The sequence below is a fragment of the Stylophora pistillata genome, chromosome 6 (assembly GCF_964205215.1).
Source record: "Stylophora pistillata chromosome 6, jaStyPist1.2, whole genome shotgun sequence".
Classification (NCBI taxonomy): domain Eukaryota; kingdom Metazoa; phylum Cnidaria; class Anthozoa; order Scleractinia; family Pocilloporidae; genus Stylophora; species Stylophora pistillata.
In genome coordinates this window covers 29,057,001-29,073,776 of record NC_142524.1, presented here as the reverse complement: position 1 = coordinate 29,073,776, position 16,776 = coordinate 29,057,001, and the positions used below count along the sequence as shown (strand labels likewise).

Here is a 16,776-nt window from a genome sequence, read left to right as displayed (position 1 = left end):
TTCTACTTGCGCAGTAATTTTCTTGTCAGACGCGAAACCGCGCTTTTTCGAAGTTTAGTTCGCGTTGAAAGTAAACAACTGCCTTCGCGATGGGGTAAATCCTTGAGTTTTCGAGGTTAAACGTCAGTATTAGCGCTATATCATATTAGGAAATGCCCACGAAGAAGAAGAAAAAACTGAAAGCAAAAAACCTGGGCGAACAAGGTGAGATAAAGCAATGTGCTGTACAAACAACTTCACTGAACGCTGAATACGTCTATATATAGAGCTAGTGTATCAATTCATCCTTATTAACTGAATCTTTTCGAAGGTTTTTCAAAATCCTCCTTATTTAAATTGGTCTTGATACTCCTTTTCAACCATAAAACAAGTGAATGAAGAAAAAAGAGGGCAGTATTTCCGTAGAACCCCATACTTCATTATGCATACCATTCTTGGATAAAAGAAAACAGAGGCAAAACAACAGATTACCTTTGGGATTACGGCTTTGTTTCTGATTGGTATGGGGTTATACGGAAATCTTTCCGACTTATTGACAACCCAGTATTACATGGGCCATATACATGCAACTGTGTGATCAGAACATTCATCATTGGGCTAGTAAATATTTTTGTCTATGCCCTGACCATTCTTTTTGTGACCAGATAAGTTAGTATCATTCATTTATCTTTCTTTCAGAAGACACAGAATCTTCAGAATCAGGAAAACTCAGTGAAACCCATGAAGTAGCCCAACATCTATCAAGAACAAGACTAGTATGTCAATATAATCTGAATTTTCATCATCTTGTAGTTCTCAGAAATGGTGAAACTTTCATTATAGTAATTTTAACCAGTTTCAACTTGTATTTAAATTTAGTAGGTTTATGACATGATGAAATAATGTTTAAGAGCTATTATATATTTGCCATCTTCAGGGCTTGACACTAACGGTAGCCCACCAGCCACAGACTAGTAGAAATTTAGTTTTGGCTAGTGGTTTTCGATTTCCGCTATCTAGTTTGGCTAGTAAACAAACTGAAATTGCCGTAACATCTAAGATGTCACTAGCCGCTTGGCTAGTAAGTTGAAAAGTTAGTGATGAGCCCTGTATCTTGTTAACCATTAGACTCCCAGAAGTGATTAACGTGTTATTTCTCTCTCTAAAATCCATCCATTATCCAGCAAATAGGTAACAAGAATACTCAAACTTATCTGGTAAAAGTTGATATCTTGATCAAGTGCCAAATTCTCATAACAAATTTACAAGGATATGTATAGTAGCTAGAGGGGAGAATTAACATCAGATCTAGAGAATTAAAGGTTAACCTTTTGAGGAATTACTTGTTCTCTGTGAAGTCTGATATTTTGACTTTATACTCTTCAGGACAAAGAAAATGCAAGTACTACAAGAAAAACAAGGTCCATGTTTCAACAAAAAGATGCCGATCCATATGATGCAGATTCTGAACCTGAACAAGGTGTCTTGCCATCCATGATTGTGGATCAAAACATTCCTTTGGGGCAACAGTTCTTGCAAACCCATCCACATTTATTTCACCAAGAACATTCCACACCAAGCATACAACCAGAGAGAAGTGTGTACAGTTCATCATGTTATGGGTTTGATGACTTGGTATCTCCCCTTCCCTTCTCTCCTGTCGGAGAACCAAAAGTGCCTCCTCCATGTGTTGCTAGGTCTCCTGGGTCTATTTCTGTCTCGTCATCAGTTACATCTATTTCTCCAAGAAAAAGGAAAGCTGACCTCAGAGTGTTTGATGTACCAATTGAAAAACCTACTAAGAAGATAAAGAAAAAGAAAACAACCAAAATTTTGGTGAGATATATTTTATGTGGTTTCCTATTTAACCAGTTTACTGCTTAGGTGTTAAAGTGGTGCATACTTATTTTGATAGTGTGGTATTAAAAAAAAATTGCTGATTAAAGGCTAAAAGTTGTTTTAGTTCAATTGCAATAAAAAGCATGATACTACCTCTACTCCTGTTTTCAAAAATCAAGCAATACATAACCAGTGAAATTCCTTATTTTAAGAACACAACAAGTGAAAGAAATTTTCAAAAGGGTAGAGCAATCCCTTTACTTGTTGAATTTTCAAGAATGCCAAGCAATTCTAGGCAGTTATAGGTACTACACGCAATAAATTTGAGGAGTTACCATCTGAAAAAGAGACCACTGCGTATATGGAAGGAATTTTTCCTGTCTGGTCTAGGAGGCATGCAGTCATGCTTAGACATCCCAGGTATGGTACCAAATAGGGGAATCCTTGTTTACAATATTTGTCTCATTAGCGTAAGCAATTCAGTTTTCTATGGAGCTAAAAATAAATCAGTTCTGAATATCGAAAGGTCAAAGTATGATTAACTCAGCCAATGAATACGAGCCTGATGCATTGAATATTTTTTGTGCAACACAGGTTTAAAAACTCAAAATTTTACATAGAATGTTTGAGCTCATTAGCGCTTTTACCACCCAGAAATTTTGCAGTTTTTGATGGACTATTTCTCTTTGAATATTACACCCAAAGAGCTAAAAATTTCACCATGTATTAAGGTTTTCTTGCTCTTTAGCTGCCTGAAGTCAATTTGTATCTAACATGCTTCCTTCTTTACGCAAAGCCGTATGCAAATGAGAAAAAATGTAAACAGTGACGTCAGCATGAATCCGCCTATAGAAAGAGATAGACTGGCAGCACTTAATCTTGTGGTAGCTGCATCTTGACCTCTCGTGAGAACCTGGTCCATTCTAAAATCTTCTTCAATGATCATTGCAATTGTTTTGTAACAGAGGTTGTTTATTTTTCTTCCTCTTTTAGGATTTAGAGGATAACGACTGGGTATCTGAAATGAAATCTCAGTTTGAGGAAATAGAAATGGTTGAGCTTGTTGTTGACTAGATTACAACAGTTATGAAGAAATTTGAAAGCACAGAATGTTTCGTAAATATTTGGTGTATCCTGCGAAAGGGAAGTTAGTGGCGAAGGTTAAAAGGACACCAATTGCAGGCTCATCTCCAGTTGCTATGGTCATATGAAGTTACCGCTTCCCACTGTGATAATACCTCTGTTATTTGTATTTATTGATTTTGCAATGCACAACCTTTAAAGTTACTGTTACTGTTTATTTCTTGTCATTTTTTCCATGCAGTTAATATTTTTCTAGCAAAGACTCAGGTTATCTGCTCAGAGCCCATGAAAACTCTGGTATTGCAATATCCTATGGCTAGTTTTTAACTGCAATAACTCAAATATTTTTGTAACTAGTCACTCACAGTTGTGAACTGAATTTCATGACACTAGATATAAAACTAAAGCATAATCATCAAAAAAAGAACTGCATCTAAAACTTGTTAAAAATTCTTTTGTGAAACAGCCACCAAGCTCCAACTACTCTGCCCAATTCTATCCCTTTCCCCTGTCTTTAATATTTCAACCATGCCTGAAGGCTGTTGTTAGAAAATGGCAGCATATTATAATTTCTTAAAGTGCACCTAAACCCAAAAATTTTTTTTCACTTGTGCAAAAATTTTTTAATTTGCTCAAATCTTTAATTTTCTGTGCCCAGTCAAAATACGGAAAGTCAGCCGCCATCTTGCCCCATGACCGAGTTTAAAGAGGAATGGCTCCAGCGGGTAATGTGGCGTCAAATCAAGAACACGAAAGTCTGCATTTCACACATTTTCACTTTTTTAGGAAGGTTGTCGTCGATATTGTCCGAAATATGCCGCCTAGGTGTGTTGTATGAAGAATGTATGAAGCGCGATACCCTCTTGCAAATTTCGCACGTTGCTACATCCTTCTACAACACACTTAGTCGGCATATTTTCGGAAAATATCGACTACAACCTTCCCAAACAAGTGAAAATGTGTGAAATGCAGACTTTCGTGTTCTCGATTTGACGTCACATTACCCGCTAGAGCCATTCCTCTTTAAACTCGGTCGTGGGGCAAGATGGCGGCCGATTTTCCGTATTTTGACTGGGCACAGAAAATTGAAGATTTGAGCAAATAGAAAAAATTTTTGCACAGAAATACTCCAAAAAATACGCTTATTTCGTTAAGCGAAAAAAAAATTTTGGGTTATGGTGCAATCTTCACTCTGTAAGCAATCTTCATACTGTAACTGAGAAGATCGGACATGTAAGTTAATGAGATGGGAGAAGAGAAATGCAAATTATAGTTATTGCATTGCTATCTCTTCCCCTTGAAAAACTTTCGTGGGAAGGCACCTCCATCAGAACGAGTACAGCATGCAATTGGCTCAGGAAAAATATACAAGCTCATGATCTTTCCGTAAAAACCGCCTTAACTGAGATAGACATTCTGAATACTGCTCCATTTACGAAATGGGTTGACCTTGTTAGACGTGGGCAACGTGCACCCTCCCCCTCCCCCTCCTCTCGCACGTTTAGAGGTGTGTTACAGTTTTAATTTTATTTTACTCAAGGATCGAAGGGACAGGCAACCAAGGAGAGGATGTGTTACAATCTGATTCAGCATGGCAGTCGATCGTACTGTATCGCCCAACCAGGGTTTCGCGTCAAAAAGCGCGCGGGGGTGTCTTATTTGGCGGGTGCTTCCTCTAAAGGCAAATTAATTTAAGCGGTTCGGGGCCTATAAACCATTAAACAATACTTATGTAAGACATTTTATAAGCGATTTTCCTTTCAGTTTTTTTCTCATGAATAGTCTTATTTTTAATTGTGAACTCTTCTTTATCGTCGAGACTCTTTCAAGAAAGTTTTCCCTGTAAGTGAAGTCGTCAAGGAAGGATTCTTCGTCTTAAGTTAGAAAAACCTTAAACTAAAACTTGTCGCGTAACACGTTGAACAATTCAAAGCTTCAACATCTCCCCCCCCCCCCCCCCCCCACACCCCCATAATCTGACTAATGCAGATTGGTTCGGTCAAATTCATACCCTCCTGGGCAAAAATTGTTTTCAAATAACCTTTCCGAGTGCCAGATTTGGTGGTCAAACTTTTTTGCAAAAAGCAAGATGAGTGACCGTGTCTTTCTACTCCTTGACCAACCATTAAGGTGAGTATTCAAGCTTCAAAAACTTAGACCCTTTGGACCACTTCTTCTGAGCCATTCCTGGTGAACTGTTAACCATTAAACACCTTTAGTCCGCTAACGCTGGGAAGACTTGCCACTTGCGATTCAAATTTTTCCAGGCAAGGTTTAAATTCTCCACCCCTCCCAGGCACAGAAGCGACGACGGTTAAATGCCCATGGGTTGCCCAGGGGGGGATGTTGAAGCTTCGAATTGATCGTTGCATAAGATCCTTCCGGCTTCACTTCTTGGTTACAATTTTCCTTCAGCTCTTTGTCGTTACCTTGCCAAGTATCTTGTCAAATCTTCTTGCCTGTCAAATGCATTTCATTTGTCACATGTTTTCTTGAAATACTGGACAAAGGCTGAAATGTCAGATTTTCGACATGGGCATTTTTTTCCAACCTTCACTGCTAAAGAAAACAGAGCAATGTCAGTAGTAGCTGGGCAACTGCGAACCTACCCCTCCCCTAACTTGTCATCAGTTGACTGTTTTTGGGTCAGGGGAGGGGTAGGGACGCAGTTGCTCAAATACTGACTGATTGATCCAAGAAAAACTGTCATGAAATAAAATCGCTTTATCTTCTAATGGTAAAAGCGACCTAATGGATAGCTGCATGTTAAGTCAACAAAAGCACCGCAGCCGGAAACGGGTGTTGCGCTCGGGAGCTGGTAATACCCGGAAAAGCGAAATTCCAACAGGTAGTTTATTTTAGAAAGCGGAACTAAGCACGTGTGAGATAATGGAATTAATTACCTGCAAGCTTTTGTCCACCAAGATCAAAGTGAAAGGAAAAAAGGAAAAAAAAAGTTTCTTCGTTGACAGTCAAAGACGGACCGGAGAATATTTTGTTCCAGAAGTTTATGTTATGGGCGAAAGAACTGGAATTTACCGATTGGTGAGTGAAGTTACCAGTGCGTGCTATAGGACTATAGTTTGTGTACATGTTGACTTATTTTCAGTGGCTGCAATGGCGCAGAAGAAGGCTTGAACCAATTGTAATGAGGGCGAATGGGGCTGGAAAAATAAGTCCATTGTAACAAAAAGAATTAGTCAAAGCTAAAGTTCTATTTTGTCTTTATCCCAGACACCAATGATAACAGTTTTGTTGTTTTTGTTATTTTTGCGACGTCAGAATGAGCTGATTCCCGATTTTGCCATCTCTAATACTCGGAGTTCCTCTGATGTGAAATAAATGTTTTTCTCAATAAAATAGACCAAAATATAGACACGGAATTGAAGACTAATTAAGAAGCAACTTTTGGGTGGAATAGGCTGTTCACGAGTTTGTACTCGACAGACTGAAGTCATCACAGTATTCAAATTACGAGATCAATAAACTAACTGCATGCGTCTGTATTAAAGACTCAAGATTTTTTATCTTTGCATTTTTCGGCTTCAACACATTTCAAGATGGAATTTATCATATATTTTACCATGGGATGGTAACATAACTGATGATATCATAACTAACAGGGATGTTTATTCTAGAGTCTGTGGAGATAACACTCTTCAAGTTTCTTAATTTTTTTTTCTGTGTGTAGCTTCGAGACCGTTATGTTAGCACTTGCAGTGGGGGGGGGGTAGGAAGAAGGAAAGGGGGTGATATGGTGATCGTGTTCAAATAAGCTAAAAGCCTAAGGACCAGTCATTAATTATCGTCAGGGTAGAGGGGGTCAGTAAGATTTGGGGGGATTACATGGTTTTTAGGGGAGGGGATAGGTCGTCGCAAACAGAATATCAAAGGGGGGACTACAGAAAATTGACTGTCAATGAAGGGGAATCATTAGAATAGTAAAGAGTCTTTGGGGTGATCAAGTAAATTTTATTGTGACACAACCAAAATCCCTCGACCCCCTCCCCCCTCAGGCACTAAATAATGATCGGTCTTCTTTAGCCGACCACAGGTTTTCACTGCAATTTTCACTTTGCTCCACAGATTCACAGAAATTTACAATCGTTGTGAAAGTTTATTTCACTCAAGGATATTAAAACTGGTTGAGATGAAGAGCCTCTCTCATCCATGGGAACATGTACCGTGAGAAATCTTCGAGCTGATATACAGAACGTCTCCATGAGGCGCATTCGAGCTTTAGGACCCAGTCTCGCGCGCTTTATTATGTGCTATATTTGCGCTTGCGCGATAATCTATTTCTATTTCCGGAATTATTTGACAGACGATAGATATTATGGTGCACCTATGCCCGCAGCTATCATCTACGAAAATGCGTCTCGACCCCTGAAGACACTATCGCCTGAAAAAGCTCCATTCTCGCTAAATGAAATATTTGAGAAATTGCAGAACAAAATTAGGGGTCGAAAATTAAGACCAGGTGTTTTCGGAATAGTGAAAAGTTACAATTGGCGAGAGTCAAACGAGAAGAACATTGGAAAAGCCAAGGTTTTATCCACTACCTCAAACGGGGAAGAAAGTGGTTCAATTAGGTTTGAAAACTACAGCAGTCATTCAACAAACTATACTGACTATTTCAAGGCCAGGCCGTTTGATTTGCCGTTTGAAAGGGATTCTGCACGTAACGTGAAAGATATTTCAACTACGGCTCCAATTTCTGACAAAAAGAGTCTTGATCTAGATTTTGTGGAGATAATTCAGAGCGGTCCTCAGGATTCGTTCGTTCCTCATCAAATTCAAGATTTCCGTCGCCAGTGGTTGCGTCAGCGTCGCGCACGCGTAGACTGGCAGAAAATGATTCAACCGTGTGTCGACAACATGGCCTGGGGACAAGTAAAGAATCACTGGGGCAAACGAAACAGAACTAACGCAGTTACCAGTGAGGTGATTTTTTGGGACATAAAGCCTGCGAGGGAGTTTAGCAAGATTTTCATCCAATCAAAGACCTCAGATAATAGAACGAAAATGATTGGTGGAGACACCTGGAGAGTCTACCTACGTGGGCCATCAAGCATTGCGGCGACTCTTTTTGATCACAATAATGGAACTTATGAGGCTCTGTTTCTTATCATGGAACCAGGTATCTATCAGTTGATGATTAACTTGGATTATAGTTTATGCGATGGGTTCAGGGACCCACCAAGTGACTGGTTCATAAAAGGGAACGCTCAGGGGAAGTATCAGAAAGATGGCCTCTTAGGACTCCTGGACGACTACTTGATACAGCCCTTTCAGAATGGGAATCCTATCATCATAAATGTACCAGAATCAAAGCTCAACATATCTCTGATAGGTTAGTAAGTAACTTAGGATACGTTATAGTTTGATTTTGCTGGATTGAACCAGTAGGGGAGGAGTGGGGTAGTACGTATTACCACCACTCATTCGACTGAATGCTGATTCGAGCATGGCACTTTTAACGCTCTGGTGAAAGTCAGTCATTAAGAGAAAATCTTTAGAAAAGTGATGAATGGGGACTATTTAGTGTGACTTATTAACTCTTATTTCATATTTCCCTGGCGACGATTTCCTACCTAGGCGCTGCGAACTGACCTCTAAGTAAAGAATAATCTGAGCTATCTAAATTACCCATCAGCGACTGATTAACTTTAGTGCTTGACACCGTTCACTTCACCAGGGAAAAGAGACTTAAAGGAGCCAAAAACTAAAAATCATGATAACAGTGACGTCTTTTCTTTTCCCTCTTTCAAGAACACCTGAGGAGGGATCTGGACTCATGCAGTTACACCTGCAATCACTTATGGGATGGGTTTGGCCGATGGGAAAATAATGAGTGGATTCCTTTTCTTGATGGTAAGAAAATGACAATAGTGAGATAATAGCAATATATAGAGAGTAATTACTAATTGTAAAGATGAAAATAAACAATTTTTAAAAATCGAGTTTCCAGATGGGATTTGAACCCACGACCCTCCGTGATCTAGTCGGATGCTCTAACCACTGAGTTTGGCTGTGTAGCCGCGTGATGCGGTTCCAGTCAATACCCACTATTTGACCCTTGCTCACCATAGAGTCTCCTGTAGCTCAGTGGTTAGAGCATCCGACTAGATCACGGAGGGTCGTGGGTTCAAATCCCATCTGGAAACTCGAAATTACTAATTGTGTATCGAAAATCATTGGGTCCGGCATTTATTTCGCCTTGGTAAGCTCGGCGATAACTTGAGAAAAAACCCTCACCATTTCTTCAGCGATCAAACCGGAATGCCGGTAGCCTTTAACAATCTTTAAGCCGGATATGTAAGGGATGTTACTTAAACCGGGAACAGGGAAACAGAACAAGAGACACCGGAAACCGGATTAGGAAGGAGACCGTGTTTTTCGACACGAACACTACTAGTGTTCGTGTTGAGTGCCTTAAATCGGACACTAGACACAAGTGTCTAATATTGGAAACTAGAGTCTAAAATCGGACACAAGTGTCTTAAATTGGAAACTAGTATCTAAATTCAGACACTAGTGTCTAAAATCGGACTTTTGTGTCCAAAATGGTACACTTGTGTCAAAAAATCGGACACTACTACTACTTGTATCTAAGGTCGGACACTGAGCATCTAAAACATGACGCTGGTGTCCAAAACCGGACACTGATTTCTAATTTAATATTCTAGTTGGACACTAGTGTCTAAAACTGGACACTTGTTAAAAATCGCGCACTATTGTTTAAAATCAGTCAAACTCTCCTATCCAAAAATCGGACACCACTGACTAAAATCGGACACCAGGTGATGATAATAGGACTGAGTGGAGTCCTATCCGTTGTGTAATTATAGGAGTGATTAACAAAATCGGACACCGGCTTCGCGGTCATCCGAGTTTGTCACTTACGAGTATTAGAAAGATTTAGCACCGCGTTTACGTGAAACGTGAACGGCAAGAGTGACCAAGTTATCTTTTTTCCCCGCCATTTTTCACGTTTGCTGGTTGCGCTTTGCCCTTTCTACGAGAAAGTAACCTGTTTCGCTCTTGCCGTGTATATAAGATTTTCTTCACTATTTCTCTCACAGGGTAGAAGTTAATTGCCGGAAAAAGGCCGCCAAAACTATTCCTTGTAAGTCATTCAGGGGTGCCTTCAAATCCACTATGAGAAAGGTTCACGATATTTTACGTGAAACGTGAAAGGGCCAGCTGGTGTTTGCCGTTTCAAGCGAACGTGATGCTAAGTCTCTCTATTATTACAAACAAAGCCTTAACACGAAGTCTTCTTACCAATCAATTAACCATTTGACCTTTAAGAGTGATAGGCATCTAATTTCTCCTTACAATATCACCCCTGAATCATATATCAAGGTGACGAGAACGAAGGAAATGATCACCAATCAAAAAGCTGTTGATTTTTAAAACAAATTCTTCTTGTTAACACCTAAGGAAATGAATGAAGAACAGTACGGAGAGCATGCATACTGACGTTGGGATGCAAAGAGTGAAAACAATGACAATATTTGAGAAACAAAATATAGTCATCGGTTAGTGTCTCAAATCGGACACTCGTGCCTAAAATCAGGCATTAGGTTAAATTCAGATGAAAGTTTTTTTAGAATCAGACAATATTTTCTCAAGGCCAGGATAATAATTCCAAGCAACCTCGTTTCCAGGGTCTCTCATCTTCCCACCCCCTGGAGCGAGAGAAGAGAGACCCTGGGAACGACGTTGAATTCTAAGCACTCTATAGTCTTCTTCCGCTTCAAGTTAACATTCACACGGAATTATTGGGAATGGATAAAAAATACACTGTTTGTTCCGCATTTGCTGTTTTATGTATCTATGATTTTAATGTAATGCATGGTTTGTTTTTATTTGTCACTTGAAAACAGATTCCTATCACTGGTCGATGCCACGGCAGTACCAATCGGCTGGTTTCCTTTGGGTATACGGGGATTCTCTTGCTGTCCGCCTAGTGAGCTCCGTTCAGTCGCGCGCTCTTTGTTCCCGTCTTTACTGGGGCTGTGGGCGGAGTTACAACTGGATATACCCTGTGATAAGTGAAGCTTTAAGTAAACAACAGAACGACGATTTAGACTTCTCATCTGAAAAGGTCATCGAGACCATTAAGGATGTTTTGCGTAGGCGCGAGATGCAACGAAGGGACAGTGTTCTACTTTTAAACCTTGGTATTCATTTTCCAATCAGTGTTAATTTCTCAACATTCCAGAGGCTGGTTGGAGATCTTATAAATGTCTTGAAGGAAACTAGAATTAACTCACAGGGAGATAGGGTACCAAAATACCCTGCAAAGGTTATCTGGAAATCATCCACTGCTATTCACAAAGAAAAAGCCGAGGTCAAAAATAAGACCAACTGGAGATTCTTTACTACTCAAGTAAGCACATAGAGGTTGTACAAAAAAAGTGAGTTCTGACCAATGGATTTAAGGTTTTATTTAGCTGGATGACCGAGACAACATGATCTTCTTCCATTTAAAAATATGTTCAATTCAATGTCGAAATCATTGGCAAAAAGATTAATCCTGGCGCCTGGCAATTGATTATAAGCGATGTTTTATTTAGCTGGGTAGCCAAGACAATTGAAATCTTCTTCCATTTAAAGAAATTTTCAGTTCAATGCCGAAATCATAAGCAAAAACAAAAATATTAATTAATCCTGGCGCCTGGCAATTGATTATGAGCGATGTTAAACCCACATCTGTTACCTGGTAACATCATTTTTTTTTTTTTGAACCAGGATGTTCAATAATTTCTTCTCTTTTTTTTTTTTATTTTTTTTTTTTTTTTTATTCAGCGAGTTCTTCTCTTCAGCACCTACGCTATGTCAGCCATGTGTCAAGCGGGTTTTGACGTCATAGATGTGTATCCAATGACCGACTCGTATTCAGGGGATATGCTGGATGAGGTTCATTATCCTAACAGAGTCTTTAACCTTATGGAGACAATGCTGGAGAAATACAAGGCAAACAACAATATGCGAGTGAACGTCGGGGAGGGTGGTATAAAAAGATGTATTGGTTAAAAGCAAAATAAGTTTTGTGTCGTTTCTTACAAAAGATCATAGTTATTTTTGTGATCAAGATTCCACCACTTAGCTTTTGGGAAACTGGGTAAATGACTATGCGCTATCTTCCAGGCCTTCTCTGTCAATCAATCAAATGACGTAAGAGAGGTGTGTTTTTGTTTTGGTTCAAAGACCGATGAACAAGAAGTCAAATGTTTGCTATGGAATGTGGATTTGGTGTCACTGGGGTCTTCAGATCACTGCTAACTGGTTCAGTCATAAAAGCGACGAAAGGTCCATTATATACATCTATTAGCGTAATAGAGAAATGCTTTCACGTGAAATCTAGCATGAGCAGCAGCTACGGCTGATGAAAATTAAGAACTTTAGGTCACCAGCCAATAAAACATAACTACCAAACCTAACCTAGCCACTAATTAAATCAAAGAAGAATTCTTAAATAGACTTTGAATATTTTAAACAATATGAAGACTTTAGAAAGTTAAACTATTGCTGAATATGCATCAAATATGTATAAAGGCTGATAGTTTCTAAAGAAACTGGGGCTGCGTCGGTGGGGTAACGAAATAATTTGAATATATCAACAAAGTTGAAATGGTAAATTGGCCACCGTTACGATTATAAAAGATGACGTTTCGAGCGTTAGCCCTTCGTCGGAGCGAATAGAGGAATTGTGGGTTGTGTGTGCTTTTGAAGGCAGAAAAAGGAGCTACGTAATTGGTGGGAACATGGCAACGAGAAAAACACGAATAAATTAGTGGAATGAAAAGCGTTCGTTGAGACCTGTGGGATTTAGACTGCCGGTAAGTCTAAATCTAAGTCTTACCGGCAGTCTAAATCCCACAGGTATCAACGAACGCTTTTCATTCCACTAATTTATTCGTGTTTTTCTCGTTGCCATGTTCCCACCAATCACGTAGCTCCTTTTTCTGCCTTTAAAAGCACACACAACCTACAATTCCTCTATTCGCTCCGACGAAGGGCTAACGCTCAAAACGTCAGCTTTTATAATCGTAACGGTGGCCAATTTACCATTTCAACTTTGTTGATATATTCAAATTATATCAAATATGTAGCTTCATATCAAATTTGTTTTATTCCTGTGTTCAAATATAATTGGTATTGAGGGCATTACATCATAAATGTAGTAATTGCCCTTGGAAAAATTGCTCGAAAAAAAATAACAGACTTAAATTTAACTGAAAGTATTTTTATTTCATTGAGGGTGAATGTTTCTTTTTAGCAAAGCTGGTTACATCGCTTTGGCGATGTTGTCATTCAGCTGATTCGTGCGTTTTACAATCCATTGACGCAAACTGAACTGTGAGTTGTCTTCCTACGAAATTGCACAAAAGCGTGCGTTTTCTACCTTCCTAAATAATTATTAAAGAAACTTATGCCCTATATATTATTTGACAACCACTCGCCGAAGACGCAGTGAATAATGCTCACTGAGCCTGAGGCGAATAATTGTAAATTAGTCTAATTGCTATGAAGCTTTCGAATTTTGTTGATACCATTCTGTTTACAACTGTTGGACTACTCGTATCGAGTTCCCACCAGAATCTAACAAGTTTATTTAATTAAATCAGCATAAATTTCATTTTTTTTTCTTTTGAAATTGGCGTCAAACCAAAAAAACATTCCCCGGCTGATAGCGGAGCTCGCGGGGGGCACCAAGCGAAGCCCCATACTTATCAAGAAAGGTAGAAACCCATGTTGCCAAGACGACGTGTAACTTCTGGCCGTCCTCAAAGTGTAAGGGTTCCGTTAATTCTAACATTCGATCACTTTTATCTTATCGTTGCAGTCTTAATCTCTTGCCATTCAGAGAACACATACTGAATAACCTACCGGATCCTTTTGATTGCGAAAAGATTTTGGCTGGGGGTGGGGGAACTTCTTGCAGTCGTTAGATGGCTTTTCTGCAACAATGTCCTTCTTAAACAGGAAGCAGCTCTCTTGACCAAGCAGCTCTCTTGACCAAATAGTCACTGTCCATAGAAAAAGTTCGATTTATCAAACCTCAAGGTATTTTGGAGGCTTAACAACCGACCTACTCCGAACAAATCGAACCAAACCCTCAACTGTAACCTCTGCCGACTAAGATGTGTGCCATGTCAAACACAAGCGGGCCTGGGAACAATTCAATCCCACCCTTTTCCAAAACCTCTGCGTCATTGCGAGGCCAAGCTAAAGACTTAGAATACCTGTCATTATTGTTTTCAGCCGGTACATCGCCTAATTCTTATCTTGCTATCATCTGTTCCTACTCCTTGAATTCTGTTTACTTTATACTTCTCTAAAAGCGTTTCCAAGGCACTAAACACTTTGTCTGGATAGTGAACGACGTCATCAGCAAACGTACCCCCCGGATACGACTCTGTCATTGGGTACACGTCTATGACGTCAAAACCCGCTTGACACATGGCTGACATGGCGTAGGCGCTGAACAAAAGAACTCGCTGAAAAAAAAAAACATTAGATTTTCTTGGTCAAAATACAATGAAATGTCTTAGTTCAAGGACAAGCGGCCAAAGAGGTTGCCCTGCAACATGTACAAACCTGCGGTGTAAGGAACCTGCTATCTGTTGGGTTAAATTCCTTTCCATGATGCTTACATAAAGCTGTAGTTGACTTCCAAATGATCTTTGCCTTATACTTTAGACCTTCTTTGCCCTGTGAGTCGACTTGTGTCTCTTTTAATAAGTTTATGACTTCACTGATGACCTTCTGGAAAGTTGTAAAATTTACGCTGGCAGTATAATGAAGACCAAGGTTTAAAAGTAACATACTGGAAGATTGCTGTAATTCTGTCGTACTGAGGACTCTGCGAATGGCCTTCAAGACTTCCTCAGCGCGGAAGTCGAGGCTATCGTTTTCTATTCTGCTCTTTGCTGCGTTGATTACTGGATAGAGCCAGTTATAGCTGTTTTTGCATTTCGAGTACAGCTTCCTACAAAGGGCTCGAGAGCTGATTGACTGATACAGGCGAACCCCTAGTGAATCACCGTACACCCAGAAAGTGCCAGAAGAGCTGTGGTTTGCTGGTAAGGACCAGTTGTATGATTCTGTAGGTAGGAAAACATTCAATAAAGTTAGGAATTCTTTTCATTATTTACAATACACTTTTCCTCCAAGTACTAGTATTGAAACTAATTACAAACTAATGCTGACAAAGGAAATGTCTTCATTTGTTCTTCTAATCTGATTTTGCCAATGACGGGTGAGTTCTTACCTTCAAGGTATGGCCGCCATGTGTCATTCCTCCACCGACCAAATCCATCCCACAAGTTATTACACGTAGAGGGGCAAGACTCTAAAGAACGAAGTTTGTCTGTACAGAAGAAATATGAAATAAATAATTGATTGAGAGTTTCTCTTATACACAAAGTTGTTGAAAGATGAACTGTTTCACTTCCTCACTCCTGGGCCGGGAGCATCCATACGTGTTCGAGTGGAAACGTATCGAGAGGAAAGAAATATCGACCGGGGATGTTGTTTGATTTGACGCCGAATTCTTAGATCCAATATTATAAGAAATGTATGCCCATCAGTGAAGAGAATTGATCTTTAGATCTTGGAAACGAATGGGATTATGATCGGAGGCGAAGTACCAACAACAGATTTGAAGAGTGTCCAAGAATGTTACGGTGTAATTCAATCGATAGAAAGAACACTCTTCTTCTATAAACCCAAATACTTTATTAAACAACGTGTTATCTTTACAGTTATTATACGTAACACTTCTCCCGGTCCCAGTTTACTAACCATCTAATGCAAGGTTTATCTCTGCTTTTGTTACGTTAATCTCGAAATAAGTTCCGTTCTGAAGGGGCTGTACCAAGTAATCATCCAGAAAGCCAAGAAGACCCTCCCGCTGAAATTTCCCTTGAGCGTTCCCCATAATAAACCAGTCACGTGGTGGGTCCTTGAAACCATCGCACAGACTATAATCCAGGTAAACCAACAGCTGATAGGTACCAGGCTCCATAATGAGGAACAGGGCTTCATAAGTTCCATTATTGTGATCAAACACAGTCGCCGCAATGCTCGATGGACCACGTACGTAGACCCTCCAGGTGTCTCCACCAATATCTTTCCTTCTATTATCCGACGTTTTTGATTGGATGAATATCTTACAGTACTCTCCTGCAGGCCTTATGTCCTGAAATATGATGTCACTTGTAGAGGCGTTAGTTCTGTTAGGTTTTTCCCAACCATCCTTCACTTTTCCCCAGGCCATATTTTCATAACACGGATTAATTATGGCTTGCCAGTCCATGCGTGCACGGTGCTGACGCAGCCACTCCCGATGAAAATCGTTGATTCTATTCGCTTTGCTTGTTTTTGTTAAAGAGGGAAATGGCAGGTGGTCTGTCAAAGGAGTTAAAACAAGAGTATACAACACCAAGAGGCCAAAACAGAGGACGAATGGCCTGGAGGAAAAATTTTCAAAAAAACTTAAACGTTTCATTGGCGGCGTAAAACTTGATTCTTGAATTGAATGAGGAATTCCAGATGAAACTGCAAAGAAAATATAGGTCTTAATGTAACTCATACACTTTTTAGTTTCGATTTGTTTTCTGTTTAGTTCTGTACTGTTTTTGTCATTTTTGCTCGTGTTTAATTGTTTGTCTCAAGTTGCTTCGTTACGGGGATTGAAGTTTTCGGTTGATGGTGAAAATTCCAGCTGAAAAACATTTCTGACTTGGCTCTTGTCACACTCGACTTAAAGTGCCCCTGAGATCAAAATTTTCGTACATCATTTTTTTTCATTTTCGTGTTCAGTGTCTCTGGAATGAAAAGCGTTCGTTGATCCCTCAA

General features: G+C 39.6%; 3 protein-coding genes across 5 annotated transcripts; 2 read left to right on the top strand and 1 right to left on the bottom strand.

Moving 5' to 3' along the window:
* The first annotated feature begins 22 nt into the window (after positions 1-22).
* LOC111338251 (uncharacterized) lies at positions 23-3,340 on the top strand. 2 transcript variants are annotated; one of them, XM_022944691.2, is made up of 4 exons: positions 23-204; positions 682-755; positions 1,366-1,815; positions 2,812-3,340. In XM_022944691.2, the coding sequence occupies exons 1-4, from the start codon at positions 153-155 to the stop codon at positions 2,890-2,892; spliced, it is 657 nt and encodes a 218-aa protein (XP_022800426.2). In that variant the 5' UTR covers positions 23-152; the 3' UTR covers positions 2,893-3,340. The 2 variants fall into 2 exon arrangements, with proteins under 2 accessions (XP_022800426.2, XP_022800425.2); XM_022944690.2 differs by having other exon boundaries at positions 25-204; positions 679-755.
* Positions 3,341-5,795: 2,455 nt separating this feature from the next.
* Positions 5,796-12,389, top strand: LOC111338238 (uncharacterized). 2 transcript variants are annotated; one of them, XM_088725634.1, is made up of 5 exons: positions 5,796-5,946; positions 6,988-8,254; positions 8,674-8,775; positions 10,794-11,299; positions 11,719-12,389. In XM_088725634.1, the coding sequence occupies exons 2-5, from the start codon at positions 7,072-7,074 to the stop codon at positions 11,944-11,946; spliced, it is 2,019 nt and encodes a 672-aa protein (XP_088581760.1). In that variant the 5' UTR covers positions 5,796-5,946; positions 6,988-7,071; the 3' UTR covers positions 11,947-12,389. The 2 variants fall into 2 exon arrangements, with proteins under 2 accessions (XP_088581760.1, XP_088581761.1); XM_088725635.1 differs by having other exon boundaries at positions 10,794-11,327; positions 11,719-11,822.
* Positions 12,390-13,143: 754 nt separating this feature from the next.
* On the bottom strand, positions 13,144-16,464 carry LOC111338237 (uncharacterized). Its single transcript, XM_022944677.2, has 4 exons — positions 15,721-16,464; positions 15,188-15,286; positions 14,515-15,020; positions 13,144-14,414 (listed from the first exon to the last, which is right to left on the bottom strand). Exons 1-4 carry the CDS (start codon positions 16,424-16,426, stop codon positions 14,175-14,177), a joined length of 1,551 nt encoding a protein of 516 aa, XP_022800412.2. The 5' UTR covers positions 16,427-16,464; the 3' UTR covers positions 13,144-14,174.
* Positions 16,465-16,776: the final 312 nt, after the last annotated feature.